General features: G+C 37.9%; 1 protein-coding gene across 1 annotated transcript in view; it reads right to left on the minus strand.

The window, feature by feature from the left end:
• PEX5L (peroxisomal biogenesis factor 5 like) overlaps window positions 1–20,519 on the minus strand; it is a 276,171-nt gene that overhangs the window by 16,230 nt on the left and 239,422 nt on the right. Inside the window, exons 7-9 of the mRNA XM_063442701.1 lie at window positions 13,001–13,124; window positions 12,123–12,219; window positions 5,783–5,857 (exon numbers count right to left, since the gene is read on the minus strand). Coding sequence (XP_063298771.1) covers window positions 5,783–5,857; window positions 12,123–12,219; window positions 13,001–13,124 — 296 coding nt within the window. The remainder of the gene's footprint in view (window positions 1–5,782; window positions 5,858–12,122; window positions 12,220–13,000; window positions 13,125–20,519) is intronic.

The raw sequence follows: 20,519 nt of genomic DNA on the forward strand, positions 1-20,519 counted from the left end.
TGCTGACATTAAAAGGGCACTATAGTCACTACAGCTTAATGAAGTTGTTCTGTGTATAAAGCATGTCCCTGCAAGCTTTTCAATGTAAAGTCTGCCTATTCACACATGTGCATGGAGATACTGAACATTCTCCATACAGCTACATTGATTCTAGGCATCACTCTGAGGAGATGTTGAACGGCGCAACACAGAGTTATGCCACGAGATGATCTCAGCCATGGAGGTGGGGCCAGCCACGGCAACACCAGTGTGGTGTTGGAGAAAAGGTAAGTTTAAAACCTTTTCACTGCAATCTGATGAGGGCCGGAACCTAAATTGATACTCCAGCCAGTGGTGTATTTCCAATGTGGCTAACAATGCATTTGCCTTGGACGGCACTTTTAGGGGGTGTCAAAAAAAGCAACCCCTTAAGTGCCCTGGCAGATGCCTTGTTAGCCTCTTTCATGGGGAGCCCAAGACTTGGCAAGCTAACCACATCAGGCCCACCTGAGGCTTTCAAAGTGCGGCCAGGGGGAGCGCGAGGGTGATACTTGGAGTGGGATATGACGTTACTCCGGCTCCCAACATCACTGAGCGGCGCGCAAGTGAACTGAGCAGGAGGAATACAGCTCCCTCGCTGCTACAACTATGCACCTGCCTGCACGCCCTGTCGCCAGCAAGCCCAGCCACCAACAGCAAGGGCTCCAAGCCCAGCCACCAGTAGCAAGCCCTCCCAGCCCAGCAGGAGCAGCCAGCACTCCCAGCCCAGCCACCAGTAGCAAGCCCTCCCAGACCAGCAGGAGCAGCCAGCCCTCCAAGCCCAGCCACCAGCAGCAAGTCCTCTCAGCCCAGCAGGAACAGCAAGTCCAGCAGTCAACCCTCCAAGCCCAGTCACTAGCCCATCAAGCTCCACTGGACCCCACGGAAGAATACACTGGGTGGATTAAAATTAAAATGTAAAAAATATATATACTACATTGTGTGAGTGTGGGTGTGTCAGTATCAGGGTGTTTGTCAGTGAATGTGTGTGTGTGTCTGTCAGTGAATGTGTGTCAGTGAATGTGTGTGTGTAACTGTGTATGTGAGTGTGAGTGAATGTGTGTGTCTGTCAGTGTATCTGTAAGTGAATGTGTGCATGTCTGTCACTGTATGTCCGAGTGAGTGTTTCTGTCACTGTGTCTGTGAGTGAATGTGTGTGTCTGTCAGTGTATGTCTGTGAGTAGGTGTGTCTGTCAGTGAATGTGTGTGTTTGCCAGTGTGTGGCAGTCAGTGAATGTATGTCACTATGTATCTGAGAGTGTGTGCTTGTCAGTGAATGGGTGTGTCAGTGTGTGTCTGTCTGTCAAACTGCGTGTTCATCTTAAACAGGTAGGGAGGGGGCAAATTTAGATGGGGAGTTTTGTCCTGCCTAGGGAAGCACTGATCCAAAATACACCACTGACTCCAGCACTATAGTGTTATAATTTGTATTACATTTATTTTGGCCTATTCTACATGATTTTTGTAGACCTCAGAAATCTGTCAGGCTTCTGATGAAATCTCAATACAAAAAGGTGTATAGTAGTATGAGGGAAAATAAAAATCAGGAAATCCAAATCAGATTTTAAAAAAACAACCCTCCAAGAACCATAACTACTATAACAGTTTGACTTCTTATCTGGGGTCCATTGGTCCATATCCCATCTCCACTTAAACAAACAGAGAGCCAGAGGTTCCTATGCAGTAATTTATCTTAGCTCGCCAGAGTTAAATCCTGCAGATGACCATTTTCAGCCAGTGAGCTAATAATGAGCTAATCTCACATTTTAGTTCACTGTAATACGACTCTGTAATTTACTAAAATGAGAATTCTAAATATTCAAAGTGAATTTCAAATTTGAGGTCATATTAGTCGAACTGAAAGCATAGCTGACAATTTTTTCTAATGTTTTGACCTTAATATAAAATTGACGTTGTATTCTCTTTGAAGTGTCACTTTAGTAAATAACTCTGTAAAAGTTCCATATACAAGATAATTGGTTGTGTTTTTGCTATACAAATTGGTGGCTATTGGTAACTCATTTCACACAATACTATTGTGATTTTTGTGCACAACATTCAACATTGAAATTATACACTGAATTTCAAAATAACAGTAGACACGGTTCTGCCTAGGAGACGAAAATTCACCGTGCTTTTTGAGGTTACCTTAAATCAATGAGAAATTGCCATGTTGTTGTGTAGTTCTTTACAAATATATTATATCCTTCCAATAAATGTTATGGCTCTGAAGTACAGGGCAGGGTTTATAATGATCAAAGCTCAAAGCAGTGTGTGTATTATTGTGTGTGGGTTTAGGCATGGGTTTGTGCGTAAGTGACTGTAAATGTGTTTTTGTTGGGGGGGGGGGGGTGTGGGGGCATTTGTATTCAATCAGAATTTTAGGTGACACATTCAACTGAGACAAGAAGATGAACGTGTTTTAGCTCTAAGTGATCAGATTGTTTGTAGTCGTATATTGTATTGGCAATGAACAGAAGGATATACCCTTCCTAATATAGCTGCAGTTTAGAACGCCATCAATATTTCATGATTTACTCCATTACTAACCACAGAATGCAAAGGTCACTTTTCAAGACGTAAAACAGCCACTTCTTCAAGCATTAATAAAACAGCCTATTCTTCAAGCATTACAGCATCAGCTAAAAGATATCAATTCCCATTACAGCTGTTTGTGACCCTGTGGCACTAAATGTATGCTTTAGCTGCATTTGGTACAGCAAAACATGTATCACAGACAAAAAAAGAAACACGTGGATCAGATATATATGTCAACATATATTTTTTGTGCTTCTATGGCTTTCTTCACTAAACAGTGATTTTTGGAGAACTACACATAATCTGCAAAATGTAGACAAATGTTTTCCAAGTTGGAAATATTGATCAGTTTTAATAATTTGGTCCTATATGAAATAGAATATCAATGTAACACAGCACATCAGAACCCTCTCCTTTCATGCATAGTTCAACATTGTTAACTCCATATTTATGAAAATAACCCACTGAGAGAATCATCACTGATATTAATAAATTCCACAACAATATTTTAAGAATGTTTAGGGATGTATTCATTAAACATTGGTTTGATGGGAAGTGACATCTGATTTGTAATATTTAGAGAGATAAGTATTTAACGTTGCTAAATTTGAAATATTTTTCAGATGAGCTATTTTGTTGCAGACTTTGGAAACTACGCAACAACTCAACCAAACTCATTCAGCAGCAACCGTGAGGGCCATCAACTGTGGCCCAGAGAGCTGTCACCCACTGAACCACAGCAGCACTTCACAATTTGAGAAGATAAAAATACCGAACCGAAGGAAGCAAACTGTCTCTGCACTTTGCAGTGACAGAGACAGCTTTCACAGATCCCTTGCAATGATATGAATGTTATAGGAAAGAGTGATAAGAGGAAATCTGATATCACATTATACTATCTCTCAGTGTAGGAATGCATGTGGCGTTTGAAAGAATCTTTTTTCTTCTAGGATGTGCAGAGACAACCTATGTCCTACTTTAGACACCAGTGAGAATTTAAATTGAATTCAAGGTGAATTTCACATTTAAATGGATTCAATAGGCATCCAGGCATTTCAATGAAGTAGTCTGCCTCAGTTTTACCCTAAAACTGAAAACATTGCTGCTGTTCTGTAGGAATTACAATGTGTTCATTGCAGGGTTAACCTGCCTCTAGTGACCGATAGTCACTGCAAAATAATGGAGTTGAACTCCACTATTTTAATCAGATGATGTCAGAGAGACCATCTGATTGATGCAGTGCAGCACTAGATTCTATGAGAAAGCATAGGATTGGCTGAGATCACCAGTCTTAATGATCTCAGCCAAGGAGGTGGGATGGCAGAGCAGAGAGCAGCCCTGTAAGAAATAAAAGGTAAGTAAATCACCTTTCTTCTTCAGAGAGGGGTAACCGGTAACCTAACTAGTTAGAAGGGTACTATAGTGTAAGGAATACATGTTTATATGCCTAATGCTTTAGTGTTCCTTTAAGGCCAGAGTAGCAGAACTAAAAGCATAACTGACTTAGGAATGTTTTTCTTTTCAGCTGTTTTGACCTATTTTGAAAATTCACTTAAAATTCATTTTTTAATTCCAACTTTAGTAAATAACCCTATATCTGCCTCTTTCCTGTTGCTTGGGAGTGGGAGAATGCCAATCTTTAACAATCCATTGAAATAGCCAGAAGAAAGTAGCCTCTGTACGTCATAATTAAGTTTGAGCAGTGACCGACGAATACCTTTATAAATAGGCATTTCTTCTTAATCTCAAAGACTGCTTCATACTTAAAAATGGGAGCCACTGCCCGAAAAAATAGATTTATTTTTAGTAAATAGAGTTGTGATGAATCTACAGTTAAATTGCAAAATAAAGATCAGTTTAATCAAGTTGAATAAAAAAGCTTGAATTGATCAAGATGTGGTTTTTGTAACACACACAACTGTGTAAATGAAATGAAATGTGTTTCACTCTAATTGCAATTAGAAATAGATTTCTCAAATTAAGTAAAATTGTCTTAGGAAATTCTAACCACGGACTACATTTGGTATTTAGTTAATAGATTTTTTTTTTTCAGGACTGGCTTTTTAACAGTATTTCTTTGAATTTATCAGCACAGATATACTATGCTTCATATCTTGTATGCACCTTGAATTCTCATTGCTAATAAGAACACGATGGCAAATCCTAGGGATGGATGTTGAAATGACATATCAATAGGTTAGTGTAAGGATGCACCTTAAAATATCCAGAGCTCCCTTAATGCTTTTTGCAAGAATCTCTTGGCATACTGCTGGCAATGCAGTGCAAGTGTTATGGAATCCTTTGAGATCATATAATGATCCTTATTTTTCCGGAAGGCAGAAACAACTGCCTATAGGGGATTGCTTCTGCCTTTACTGTAAAAATACACAAGAGTATACAAAATGCTGAATAGATAACGCCAGCTGTATTACGTTTGGATGTAAGGTTCTCCTTAGATACAGGTAGCCACTAAAATGATTTCAGTAAATAATTTAAGAATCTAAACATTTGTCTATTTACCTTGTACTCTTTAAACATGCAATGGTATATTGTTTTTAAGATAAAATACAATATATATAAATAAATAAAAATATGTATATGTTCACACTATACTAACAGTCTGTTTTATGTCTAATCATGTAATGTGTTTATTTTCTGCTTATATGGCATAGCAATGGTTTAATTAGACAAAAACATATTTTTGGGATGGTTATTTTGGTTATAATGTTATTTTGGTATATGCTGTATTTATCCGAGTAAATAATATTATGTATATTATTTCGATAAATGCATGCAGAAGTGCATATAAAATCTATTTACCTCAACTGATTCAATTCCTACATTGAAATTCCACCAGTTTTCAAGCAAATCTGTATTTCCCATGATCTCCCATGTTTCTGCAAGTTGTATCATATTAGGGAGATAAAGTCACATGGAATAATTTGGTTTGGGAGTTTACTCCCTTATTATTACAGAAATTGGTTCACAGAGATTAGCCCTAAATGTTCAAATTCACTCTAGATCACTTTGATGTATACCAAAAACGCACACGTTGCTTCTCTTCCGTCTCCGATTGAATGTCCTCACGCTTTCCGCTTTCTAAAACTCAATCTTCTTAAAACTGAGCTTCTTATCTTCCCTACTTACAACACTAATCCGCATTTGTCACTCTCCATGCAAGCTAGCTAAGAGTGCATGCATCAGCCCATCCATGCAAGCTTGTTACCTTGATGTTATCTTTGATTCTGGGTTCACCTTTACACCTCACATCCAGTCTGCTGCCAAATCCTGCCAAGTCCACCTTGAAAACATTACACAAGATGCTAGTAAGGAGCTGCTTTATGCTCTCATGATATTGTGCATTGACTTCTGTTATACAACTGGTATGTCTTTCTAGAAACCATACTGTTGAATGCAGTTACCATCTTTGTTTTTCTCTCCCGTTGCTCCTCTCATGCATCACCCCTCTGTCAATTGTTGCATTGACTTCCAGTGACCCATTGGATTCAGTTCAAAATATAAAAAATTGTGACAGTTCCACATCTCATACCTACAAAGCTGTGAGCAACTCTACCCCCAGCTACATTTCTTCACTAATTCATAGATACAGCCGTTCGTAGCCATTCCTCTCTGGCAGCAACTTTCTCCTTTTTGCAGCTCGCACCTGTACTACTAACTTGCATTTACATGACTTTTTGCCGGCACTTACACACACCTCGTCAGAATAGTATTTGGAGTTCCAGGCTGTTAAAGGATATATGCTAGAACATTTTAATATTATTCTATTACACACACTGTAGGTCTCAATTAAGACCATGCATCATTTTTATATAAAACATTTTTTTCAATATTTTGTCTCACAATTATCCCAATTTTATCAGTGGATCAATTCTTCAGTTCACCATCCAACTCTGCTACTTTCTCATCCTGTCACTTGGTTGCTATCCCCCATACTGCCTTCCGACTGTGTATTTATATCTCACCTCTTCAAAATTGTAAGCTTGTTTAAGCAGGGTTCGTTCATTGCTTTTGTAATAGTTTGTCTCATTTGTACTTAATAATAATAACAACCACTTTATAACATTGTAAAACACTGTGTCGATGCTATGTAAATGCCAATAGTAAGAATATTCTGACATTTAGAAAGCAACAAATTGCTTCCAACTTTTAAGGTTTGGAATTTTTGGAAGTTTTTGTTTTTTTATGCAGAAAGAAGATTTGAATATATATAATTAACTGGCAAGTGGACCATACATAAAAAAATACATATAAACTTAACCTAATAATAATTTGGAAAAAAAAAACATAATTGGGACCCACATCTCCACAGTGGAGCTTAAAGGAGCACTATAGGGTCAGGAACACGAACATGTATTCCTGACCCAATAGGGTTAAAACCATCATCTAGCCACCCTGAGCCCCTCATGCCTCCCTAAATATAGAAATATTACTGTATTCAAGTCTGGAGCTGCTGACTCTGTTCCTGTTTCCTTTAGACCTGCCCACCACTGCCTGCTGACTTCATCAGAAGTGGTGGCCTGATCCAATCACAATGCTTCCCCATAGGATTGGCTGAGACTGACAAGGAGGCAGATCAGGGGCATAGCCAGCATGATTCAAACACAGCCCTAGCCAATAAGCATCTCCTCATAGAGATGAATTGAATCAATGAATCTCTATGAGGAAAGTTCAGTGTCTGCATGCAGAGGGAGGAGATACTAAATGTTTGGATGCATTTTAGGCAGCCATGACCCAGGAAGGATCTCTAACAGCCATCTGAGGAGTGGCCAGTGAAGTTATCACTAGGCTGTAAGGTAAACACTGCATTTTCTCTGAAAATACAGTGTTTACAGCAAAAAGCCTGAGGGTAATGATTCTACTCACCAGAACAAATCCAATAAGCTGTAGTTGTTCTGGTGACTATAGTGTCCCTTTAAGGGTTTAATGGGAGGTCTGAAAAATGACAAACAGCAGGTGAAAGCCACTATCATCGGACTCACATCCACCAACCTCCTGCTTGTAGTTTTGATCTGTGTGTAATTAAAAAACATCCTCTACAGCAGCTACTATTGTATTTTCTTCCTCTCACTATTTTTTATATATATATATATATATATATATATATATATATATATATATATATATATATATATATGATTACAAACTGAAGCAACTATACCTCTTAAACTACAATCTGGTATGGTATTGTAATTTAAGACCAATTATTACACATTTTTATAATTCATCAGTGTTTGTGTTGCTGATGGTTTTCCCATTCTCTTTAACTGTAATATTTAGTTTTAGCTTTTTTTATGCACTTTTTTACGACTTTTTTTACGATTTTATTTAGTCTTCCTGTAAATTGGGCACAATGAAATTGTTTGCAAAATTTGTTAATTAACTGCTTATCTGTTGATACATAAACAGTGTTATATGTTGCCCTTACAACGTCGAATAGTTTTGCTTTTTACCAATATTGGTTCTGATAAAATTCTTATATGTTGGACCTTGACATCTGTTTGGATATTTTACATTTTTCTATACATCACTGCGTGTTAGCGGTTCTAAGTCACATTCTGAAACACTCGCTATAAATTCTCAATATTTGTAACACTCTATTACTATTAAACTAATTGTTTTTCCACATTTCTAAATGATCCCAAGGAGATATTTTACAAGCATTGACATGTGAATATTGCTTTGCCTCAGGGAAACATTGTATGACTTCATAATGGTTTAACATCTCTCCATCACCAGGTATTTATGGGTCAGTTTGGTGTTATACTGTAAAGCAATGCAAAGCAAAATGTTAAAAAATATACCTCATTTACGCTTCTTTCTACATTCTAGTTCTCATGCTCTCCTGACAAAGTAACATATTTGTCTACAGTAGTTCCAGTTAGTTCATTTGCATTATGTAGGGGAACTGTAAATTATAATATTCACCTTTTTTCATACTATAACGGTGTCTGCGAAAGTTCAATAAATTAAAGGAACACTATAGGGTCAGGAACACAAACATGTATTCCTGACCCTTTTTGTTAAACCCACCATTTAGGTGGCTTGCCCACCTCCTACCCCCTTAAAAGCAATTAAAACTTACCTTATTTCCAGCGCCATGTAGGTCTGTGCAGGCTACGCCCCCTTGGTGACATCATCCCATTGGGAAAGCATTGGATTGGATAAAACTGGCAAGAGGGCGGGGCCAAACACTGTTTTGGCAAATCAGCACCTCCTCATAGAGATGCATTGAATCAATGCATCTCTATGAGGAATATTCAGCGTCCCCATGCAGAGCTTGGAGAAGCTGAATGTCAGGGCTGCTTACTGTGCAACTATCAATTGCTATGACAGGTGTTATGAATTATACGCGTGATCCTATAGACTGTAAGCTCGTTTGAGCAGGGTCCTCTTCAACCTATCGTTCCTGTAAGTTTTCTTGCAATTGTCCTAATTATAGTTAAATCCCCCATCTCATACTACTGTAAAGCGGTACGGAATCTGTCAGCGCTGTATAAATGGCAATAATAATAATATTAATATGTAGCAAATGCATCCATGTGGACTCTAAATTCTCGCAGCCTTTGAGGGTGCACATACAACGTTAAAGACAGCCACCATGCACAGTACAATATGAGTACTATGCAGTGTCTTGGAAACAAAAATAATAAAAAAAGACAATTACAAAGCATAACAAACAGAGCTTGGCATTAATAGAAAACAAGCAAACAAAGAAAAACTAAAAATAATATTTGTATTGTGGCTGTTTTGGGCCTACTTCAAAGTATTGGCCTGGAGCTACTGCTCCAAAAGCCTCTAGATTAATCAGGTCCTGAATAATGTCTGTCTGTCTGTATGTTTTCCTTAATGATCAGATTCCTTGATGCAAACTTTAAACCCTGTTTTTGTTTTCACAGTGAGAAATGTTTATTTTATTAAAAATAGATTTTGTACATGGATGCAAAATCTATGTTAAGTTAAACTTTTAAAATGTTTAAGTAATTATGTAATTACTTGCAGGTAGCTCTAAAAGGATGCAAAACGTAGACTTAAAGATATTTTACTAATAAGAACAGATTGATTCTAGCTCAGCATTTTAGGTACTTGAACAAAACAATGCAATTTTCCAATGGGGAGTCATGACAAGCATACAATCCATTACATTTCAATTCCAATCTACACAAACTTCAGAAGTTCAGAATTAAGAAAGAAGTGTCATGCAATACTCTATCTTTATCACTACAGGAGGCTGATTGTGTCTGCCATTCTACAATCAAACTGGGTGTTCTCGACTTGTTGGGACTAGCCTTGAATTAACTGGCTCCTTGCCATAGAACATTTACGTCAAAATTCATGTTTAGCAATTTTTTTTAGAATTAAAGAAAATTGGATTAACTGCAGGTGTAAGGGGAAATTATTTTAGAATGTATACAGCTAATTCAGACTTTTATTTAACACATTTATTACAGAAAAAAAACCCTAGCTGTTTTCAGGACTCATAATTAATTTACCATAAATAACCAGTTATTGTGAATGTTAGAAAGGTGAAAAAATGAACATCCAATATAAATATAATAAATAAAAAAAATATTAAAAACAACATTTTATACAACTGTTATTGCCATTAAATAAATAACACTAACTGTAATATAGCCCACAAAATAAACAAAGAATATATGGTAGCCACCTCCCACCATCCCACCCCAAAAAAATAAGGAACAGTGACATTTATGCTTCTGACATTTTATCCAAAATTATATTCTCGATTTGTTTCCCATTAGTTAATTTATTTTTTTGAGAACTTGGATTGTGCTCACACAAATCATATTTTTGTTCTTACTGAACTAATAACTTAGCAGCATTTTAGGGTTTTCATAAGTGTCTCCATTTGTATCCACCCAGAAAGTCTTGTTATAGATGTCAAGCGTTGTTTGAATGCCAGTGAAATGGAGCTGCATTAATAAGAGAGCAGTGTCATTAGAACACCATTCATAAGGTTTAGTTTTAAATAAGAAGGACGAAAAGATTGTCCGGGGTTGCTTTATTTCTCGTGCAGAGAGAAATTGCAGATATTTTGTTTCTGTACTGCCTTTATGGATGGCATTAGTCTGATGTGCAATGGTACAGGTGCATTCTGTAACGGCACAAGTGAGCAAAAAATATTTTGAGATAATAGCTGTGGTTTACCGAAGGACAAGCTATTGAGTTTCTCTGAGTTATTGTCCGTTCACAGAGTTCTCATATTCTCTGTTTTTGTTGGTTTCAAATAACAACAGATTTCGGGTTGAAAGCTTAGCATTGAGGGTGTTAAGGTTAGGACGAATCATGAAATTATCTATATCTGTTTCTTTCTGTTCTTAATGATATAGCGGTACTTATTCATTGTACAACAGAGGCATTGAAAGAATATAGATCAATGCAACTTGTTTTACACCTGGGTCAGCTTACAATTACAGAATAGAACTTCAGATATAAGTTTGCTTAAAACGCATTTGTTTTTTTGGTAAGAATGCTGCAAAAATGTGAACCTTTCTTGTTTCTGTTTTGTTATTTTACAATTTGTTCACCTCAAAAGAGTTTGTGACACACGGTCACAAAATGATATCAGCAGCACTAATGACGATGTCATTATATCAGGTTTGTCTAATTGTAATGGTACGTAATTGTAGTCCAGGAAGCTTGTGTAGAGTTTAGCTCTGCTACACAATGACCAGGTGAACTGGTACTGGAAGATAAGGCAATATGCACATGTGTGAATTTGTTAACACTGACATACTTTTGAAATAGTATTGTAATAAATCAGCTTTGAATTTTTACAACGCAAACAACGTTTGATGTTTTGAAAAAAATAAATTCCTATTACTTTGCAAAGACTGAATGACCATAGTTATGTAGTGAACAGATGCTACAGCAAATCAAAAGGGATTTTTTTTTCATTATAGTTTTCTGTTAATGTTTGTCAGAATGTTTAATATACATGTACAGTATTGTCCTGTCCTATGGCTGTGTGTCCTAATTTTGCCTCAAGTTAATTGAAAAAGGAAATAACATGTAAATGTGCAACCACTGTATTCCAAGTCAGTAATCAGTTTATTGTATAGGACCCAGTCTACTGGTGTAGGTGAAATCTCCACAATTAAAGTTTCTATAGATATCCTCTGTTTGTTTTTTGGTTCAGTCCTGTTATGAACTTCTCACGAGTGATAGATATCTAGCATGGTGAGTGGGAAGGTCTATGTGCAAGAGCTCCCTGTAACTCCATCATACCTGTTGGGTAGTATAAATATGAGACACCTTAGATAACAAGTTTTCAATCTGTAATGTTCCTTAACTTGAAATTCAACCCATGAAATGTCTCCGTTCAATTTTCTTTGAATGTATTTTTTTTTATATTTAATCCCATTTTGAAATACACGTCTCTTTATGATATTTTTCCTGATCCTTATTTTTAAGCCTCAAATCCTGAAGTTCAATGCTTACCAGTATGATCTCCGAAAAAGGAAGCAATTGCAGGAAGCACAAATATAGTGTGATTGTTATATTTCAATTATTGTAATGTGGCTTACTTTTGTAGAAGGTGCCAATTCCAACTCAGATGCCTGTTCCATTTCTATCTCATTATTTCCCATCGCTGAATCCGCTTGTTGTCTACTGTCTGTGCACCTAGAACCAGAGTTAGAATCACACAGTGATGCCCAAACTAATGCCAATACAGATGCAAATAAATAAAATACACCCATATATTTAAATTCGTTTTTATTGTAAATATATTTGACTGCTATTGTGTAAAATGAAATGACAGACAGACAGATAGACAGACAGACAGACAGGCATACAAATAGATATATTTATATAATGGTTCACTACCAGTTTATTAGTCTGGTCTAAATGTTATATGCCATGGTAAATTCCTCCTGAATCGTGACCAGCAGGAAAGCATATGGCAGTAGGGCATTTTGCCAACCTGTCCCCAAACATCTGACAATTAATTGCACTAGCATATGTGTGCATATTAGGAGTTGCAGAATGCTCAGCAACATAATTTGAATACTCATTAGTTCCACATTTCTTGTTAAGGCTCAACATTTTCACTTGCTAATTGCTATTGCGGTAGCTGAAACTTTGAGACCTGTAAAGATGTACGGAACACAGCTCTAAACATTCCACTACATCACTGTACAACTAACTAGTGCAAGAGTATAAGAGTTCCCTCACATTATTGTGTTCATGCGTTGAATGAGGATGCAGGAATATGATATATCATTGCAGCCTCCATTTCTTCTAGCATTGATTGGGTAAGAAGTGAAGTGTAAGACACCTAAGCCAACAAACACATTTACCTATTGCTCTTTTTAACTAGAGCACAAGAATGCAATCTTTTTGATATGTTTGTCTTTTTCACCAGTATTTTTACATTTTCCATTATAGGTCAACAATTATTTACCATAATAGTTCTTTGGAAGCCTCTTTAGATGAAGATTTTCTTTCTCGTCCTCGAAGACTCTCATTGTTCTTATCTCCTCGAAATCGCCCATCACCCCATTTTTCTAACTGTGTTTGAATGTGTACTAAAAGTAAACAATATATTTTTTACAAACAGGGCAAATTACAATACATCAGTTTATAGAGAAATAAAGGAAATTATTGCATCAGTGTACAAATGAAAATTACAATACATGGTTTAAGGCTATATAGATTGATGTTCTTTGAGGCTCAGGTTTAATGTTGAGAATGTCAAACCAGTCTTCAAGATCTTGTTTCTATCAATCTCCCTGTCTGAGGGCTGGATCCCATTACATGAGATAAACGTAATCTTGTAACTGAAAAAAAAAGCTAATTCTGGAAACTGAATAGCAGTTCTCCTATTGATATCTATAGTGAAATTATTATTACTTAAAAATTAAAAACTAATATTAAATACTATTAATATAATACAACAACCAGACATATGCTTAATAAGCCACCCCTGAATCAAGCAATAACTTCATTCTGAACTCTTGGTGGTCAATATGAATGTTATGGTTTAGTGTGATCAATTATCTACAATTTCATGTTGAGTGATTAAGCCTTGCGAAGAGCAACATGTTTTTGTCTTGCTATTATTTCCTTGTCCATGCTGAGCTTTGTCCAATGAAATCCTTATTATGAGAGGCATTGTGGACAAATCACACTTGAGTGACTGTCCTAACTAACCAATCTAATGAGTTTAATGGAAAAGCATTGGAAGGCCTTTAGAACAAGTGCTAGAGTCAGAGGAGATGGATAATGGCAGGAAAATGAGCTATTTAGTATGGACACATATATATGCTAAAGGGCAAATGGTTCAGATGTTTAAAATATGGGTCCCAGTTGTAACATTTGGGCCAGTATTTTGAGTATTCGGATCCAAATTTTAGTTTTTCAGTTGCGTCTGTACAGGCTGCAATCCAGGCAAAATTCATTCTGGCTCATTCAGAGCTGATATTGCAAAATGTGGACATTGTTAAATAGTGTGAACAATATTAATATTATTATTTTTTTATTTTATTTTTTATTTATAAAGTTCCAACAAATTCTGCAGTGCTGTATTGTAGTGGACTAACCGACAAGAACAAGGCGAGTTGAACGCTCGGGAACAGAGGGTGTTGAGGACCTTGTTCAAACAACTTACATTATAGAGGGAGTGGGGTAAAGAAAGGATGTACGAGAAAAAGTAGGTTACTAGAATAGTTTACAATGAAGGGTCAGATTGTGTGGGAAGGTGTGGGAAGAGAAATCTATTAACAGTTTAATTGATATGCTTTCCTAAAGAAGTGATTTTTCAATGATAATTTTAAGGAACAGAGACTCGATGAGAGTCTAATGGAGCAGGGAAGGGTGTTCCATAGGAACAGCAACGCCCTAGAGAATACTCCCGGATGGATCTGGATGAGTTTTGCAAATACAAACTGGGGAATTTGGATTTTAGGGAATAACCCAATCTCTATTTCAGGAATAATTCAGAGAGCTATTGTGGATTCTAAAGTTTATTATGGAGTTTAAAATTGAAACCATGATCTCCCAATACCAGACAGCAACTCATTTTAAACATAAATTATTCTTATTAAATTATCTGTAAACAAAACATTTTATCTGCCCAATATTTCTGTACAGAATAAACAATGAAAAATTAAAGTTACATTTTTCTCATCTCAGGTTGCCAATAAATGTTACTTATTAAAACATGCTAGTAAATGAGTTAAAGATGTGAACAGCTTACATGTTTCACATATTTGTAAATTAGCACGGTTTTAAAAGGATTCCTGCTTGGACAGAGACTAATTTCAAAATACCCATGGCACTGTTTGGATCACAATGAGTTAAGGAAGATGAATTCTTAAAACCTTGCTGATATTACCATTGAGCTTTTCTTTTGGTCATGTGTATTTCCAACATGTAAATGGTTAATATTTTTCCCTTCAATGTAAAATTGTGTTTATATAGTTTTTGTTTTTCATTTCTCTGAAAGGAGGCTTTGAACTTCAACATGGTTTGAAACGCTTTGATAAACAGATATATTGCTTGCTGTGCATGACTAGTAAAGCGTTGCAGGATAACCTGCCAGGGATAGATTTTTTTTTTTTATCCTGTGGTACCCTGATTGTATATTTAGCAGCTCTTTCAGCTCTTACTTGCATAATGTTTTTTTGTTAAATGATCCCATAAAAGACATCAAAGTAAGTGACCAAAACCAACTGCATCTATTTCCATTTGGCTGCATTATACTACATTTTAAAGGGACCTGCACAGGATATCTAATGTGTGTCTATGTAAGTACCGTATTTTTCGCTCCATAAGACGCACCTAGTTTTTAGAGGAGGAAACCCAGATATTTTTTTCTGAACAAACTGTCCCATAGTGTTTCTTAACACCCCCCTCCCCTGTCCCAAAGTGTTCTTTACCACCCACTCCCCTCTCCTGTCCCATAGTGATCTTTAACCCCCCTCCCCTGTCCTATGGTGATCTTTAACCCCCCTCCCCTGTCCCATAGTGATCTTTAACCCCCCTCCCCTGTCCCATAGTGATCTTTAAGCCCCCTCCCCTGTCCCATAGTGATTTTTAACCCCCCTCTCCTGTCCCATAGTGATTTTAACCCCCTCCCTGTCCCTTAGTGTTCTTTAACCCTCCCCTCCCCTTGTCCAACAGTGTTCTCCTCTCCTCATCCCATAGTGTTCTTCCCCCCTCCCCTTGTCCAATAGTGTTCTCCCCCCTCCCCTCATCCCATAGTGTTCTCCCCCCCTCATCCCATAGTGTATCCCCCTCCCCTTGTCCCATAGTGATCTTTCCCTCCCATAGTGTCTCCCCCTCCCCTTGTCCCATAGTGTCCTTTAGTTACTTACCTGTATTGTAGCATGGGCCGGCAGAACAGCGCGCACCGCGGTACAGGAACTTAAATTTCAGTTTCTGGTTTCCGGATGGACTGAAAGGAAGTGTGCACTGAAATTTAAGTTCCTGTACCGCAGTGCGCGCTGTTCTGCCGGCCCATGCTACAATACAGGTAAGTAAAGCTTCACATTCGCTCCATGAGACACACAGACATTTCCCCTCCCTTTTGAGGGGAAAAAAAGTGCATCTTATGAAGCGAAAAATACGGTATGTATGTGGCAGTGTATATGTATATTTGCATACATCCCATCAATCAAACACCAACACTACATGCAAACACACCCTTGCAATCAAATGTAAACATTACATACAAATGCAACTCTGCTGTCAAATGCCAAAACTATATACAAATACGTCCCTTTATTCAAACACCAATACTACACACAAATGTATACCCACATTTAAAAGCCATGCTATATACCAACATACCTCTGCATTCAAAAGCAAATAATTGATTTAAGTGACAACAGTATATACAGATACACCGTACATGCACAAACACATACTCCATACAATAACATGATTACATTCAAACGCACAAACACTGCTCACAAATAAAACCTTGCATGGATGGGCAGATGGTAGATCACCACTAGCTTAGGGTCGTGGAGGTTTAACAACAGATGGGGATTTAGCGTTTGGCCTCCTTTGCGCTATCGGGGGCCCCAACAAGAATTATCTCATCAGGGCACTCTCTGCGTTAGTTCCACCACTGGTATAATCCATCTGATTATTATTTGGAAAGAATTGTTACAATTAAAATTCCAGTTTGCAAATACAAGCTTAACGTTCACAAGAAACGTTTCTCCTCTTCTCCTTCAAACACTGTAATTATGCAACATGAAATGCTTGGTCTGCGAAAAATAACATGCAAGTGTATAACCAGCATTTTATTGCATAAAATGAAATAGCATTGTGTGGTTTGGGAGTTACCATCTTTAAGGTGATGGGTGACCCATCAAAAACTAATGACCTGTAGCAGCAATATTACAGGTTGAGAACATTGGGATTTCATTTCCCACTATCTGTACTTGTTGTCTCTATGCTTCATTAATCAGGGTAATAAATGGAGCTCTTCTGTACTCTGGTTTCAATATGCAGCGTCTATAAATAATAAACTGGAAAGCAGTGCTAATTCATTATCGGATATTCATTATAGGATTAGCTTAGCCCTATTTTTGTAGCTATTAGTCTTCAAGTGCTTTGGAAAATTAGCTTTAATCCCGTGACTTTTCTTGTACAGGTGACAAAGCATGATTTTCTCATTTTTAACACATGCTGAAATAACTGTAAATGAATTCGGCAATAAAATAATTTTGTTTGCAGTACCATTGAGGATATTATGTTAAAACAAGGTGCGAGCATAGAAATGTATTTGGGTGCAGAAGTAGTTTGTGAGGTTATAGTAAACAGCTAGATTTCAAAGCCACACTCTAGGCGTCATAACTACTTCATTTAATTTAAGTCATCTGGTGCCATCCTAATTTTGAATATTAAAAAGTTTTTAATCAGTTTAACACTAAATGAGGTTATACATAATTTGAGTGGTGCATACATCAAGTAAGTATTCCCATTGGGGTGCTTCAGGAAGGGATTGCAGACACCAAAAAGCTACACTGGAAAGTAAAAATCAGCCCAGGCATACCCAGTAGTTTTGACTTTTATTAAGGGACAGTGTACAGCAAAGTTTTTGCCCTAAACCAAGCTTTTGATTTGAACATACAAACACTCCAGCATATACAGTAGCATTATTAGAAATCATTAGTAATAATTAATGATTGTGCATACCTGATTAGGGTTATATTTTAAAGGCCCACATGTATATCAACTCAAACTGCAAAGAGCAATGACGTCATGCGTTCTGGCATCATGGCTAAGGAAATAAATAAAGAAATAAGAAAAATATGAAAAGACAGGCAGTTGTTCCCTTTAATGAGCATCTTTGGCTCTTTTTTTAGATTGAATGTCTTTTCTTAATTTTCTTGTCTCCTTATTTTTTAATTGCCGTGACGCCTAGAATGCGTGATGTCACTGCACTTTGCACATGGTGCCGGGCATCTCAGCATCGCAGCCGAGTTGGCATGCTTGGGGCTTCTGAATACTACTCATGGTCAGGTATGCACAATCATTAATTACTACTAATAATTTCTAATTATGCTACTGTATATAGTGGGGTATTTTCATGTTCACATTAGGCTTGAACACTGTTCCTTAATCAAATTCTGCCTGACTGATGAAACTAAGAGATGTGCCTGGGCTCCTTTTTACTTTCCAGTGACAATAAAGGGTCCCTGCCTGTCTGAAACCAAGCTTATCTTTGCTGCTAGGGCTAATGCTCCCATTGCTGGTATGAGGTCCAGGACCGGACTGGCCCACCGGGATACCGGGAAATTTTCCCGGTGGACCGCGGCTCATGGGTGCTGCACAACTCTAAGAGGGAGCCCTGCGGCCATTTTCAGTAATATTGTGGCCCTCAGCCGCATGTAGGTGCTGCTGGGTGGCACACTCTGAGGGGGCCAGGGGTCGACCATGTTACATAGTTACCTTGTGGCCGGTGGCCCCATCTCATGTAGTGTATGGTGGGGGTGCTGCAGGGCCGGGTGGCCGCTTAGCTGGTCTGGCGGCACACTCACTGATACTAACGACAGTACAGCTGTCTGCACAGGAGGACTGAAGGAGGGGGCAGAGTGGACTATCATGCTCCCTTGTGGTTCCCACAATTCCCAGTACAGCCACATCATAGAGTAGTGATTACTCTATGATGTGGCTGTCCTGGGAATTATGGGAACCGCAAGGGTGCATGATAGTCAGCTCTGCCCCCTCAGTCCTCCTGTGCTGTCTGACCGACTGTCAGATGACAAGGACAGCATCAGGGGGTGGTGAAGGGTAGACATAGACACAGGGGACAAAGAGACAGAGGGGTAAGAGAGAGACACGGGGGGGGCAGAAAGAGACAGAGGGGGAAGAGAGAGACACATGGGGAGGAGGGACAAAGAGACAGATGGGTAAGAGAGAGACACAGGGGAAGGGGCAATAGAGACACAGGGAGGAGAGAGTCACACAGGTGGAATAGAGAGATAGAGGGTGGATAGAGTGACACAGGGAAAGGGGGGAGAAAGAGACACAAAGGAGCAGCGAGGGGAATAAAGAGACACACAGAAGGACTGGGGGGGAGACAAAGATGCACACAGAAGGTTTGTTGGGGTGACAAAGAGACATACAGAAGGGAAGGGAAACAAAGTGACACACAAGGTTTATGGGTGGCAAAGCTGGGGGAAAAAGAGACAATGAGTGGCTGGGAGAAGAGAAAGAGGGACACAGAGAGTCTGGAGTTAGAAAGAGATATACAGAGGGTATTTGAAAGGGGAGAAAGAGACAAAGGGGTTGGGGCTAAGACATACACAAAAGGGGCTGGAGGGAAAGAGACATACAGAAGCTGGAGATGAAGTAAAATATACACAAGGGAAGCTAAAATAGAATAACAAGAGAATTACAAGGGTGGCTGTAAGAGACAAAGAGGAGACAATTGGAGACAAGATACACTAAACGAGGTAAAAAAAAAATCAAAGGATGGAATAAGAAACAAAAAAAAAAGGAAAGAAATTCAAAAGGGTGTTAAGAGAAACACAAGAGAAGATGCATTTGTGTTGTGCACGAGAGTTTATGCCAAAGAGCTAATTGACAGGTGAGAGAAAGACCTCTTATCAAATAGAATTTACTTCCAATATATACATTTTGCTAGCAATCTTGGTAACACAATGTAATTCTGACTGTAATATATATATATATATATATATATATATATATGCATGTATATTAATGTGTGTATTAGTAATATATAACTATGCCTATAATATTTACACATATATTAATATAAATGTATATTTTCATAATACACACATAAATTTAATTAATATATAACATATATGTAATGAGCACGTATTGGCCCAGTCTTGTTGCTGGGTGCACACTCCAGCACAATAACATATTCAAAGTGAAGAGTGCACCCATAGGACTTCAAAATAAACAAGATAATTTTATTTTTTACAGCTGTGTAACCGCATACATTCACCATTTCAGTCCCATTACTAAAATGTTCTTAATATTTCAAGGTAGTTGGACTGAAACATTGATTACATGCAAATGTACGTCTGCTTAAAATAAAGGGGCTCTTTTGTTTATTTTGAAGTCCTATATGCTTTCTTTCGTTGGAGTAATAGTTTTAAATTTTAAGTTATGTTTCCCACCTCTATTTCAGCACACTATGCTGGCGCGATGCATTATTGGGCTGGTATAGAATTTTTTCCAGGGCTGCTTTTAGTTCCCAATCCAGCCCTGATGAGTCAGCACACCCTCCAGCGGAGGGCAGAGCCAAGAGTGGCAAGGGACTATCATTCAATGTCCGATTGATCAAAAACAGTCTAACAGTGAGACAGCATCTGGGGACTCTGGGCGGTAATAGTGCCTTATGTGTCATTTTTATAGCAGTTTCCAATAGACCTGTTCCTAGCTGGTACACAGTAAAACTATAACATAACAAAATGAGCTTTCATGGACAG

This window comes from Pelobates fuscus, chromosome 2 (genome assembly GCF_036172605.1).
Source record: "Pelobates fuscus isolate aPelFus1 chromosome 2, aPelFus1.pri, whole genome shotgun sequence".
Classification (NCBI taxonomy): domain Eukaryota; kingdom Metazoa; phylum Chordata; class Amphibia; order Anura; family Pelobatidae; genus Pelobates; species Pelobates fuscus.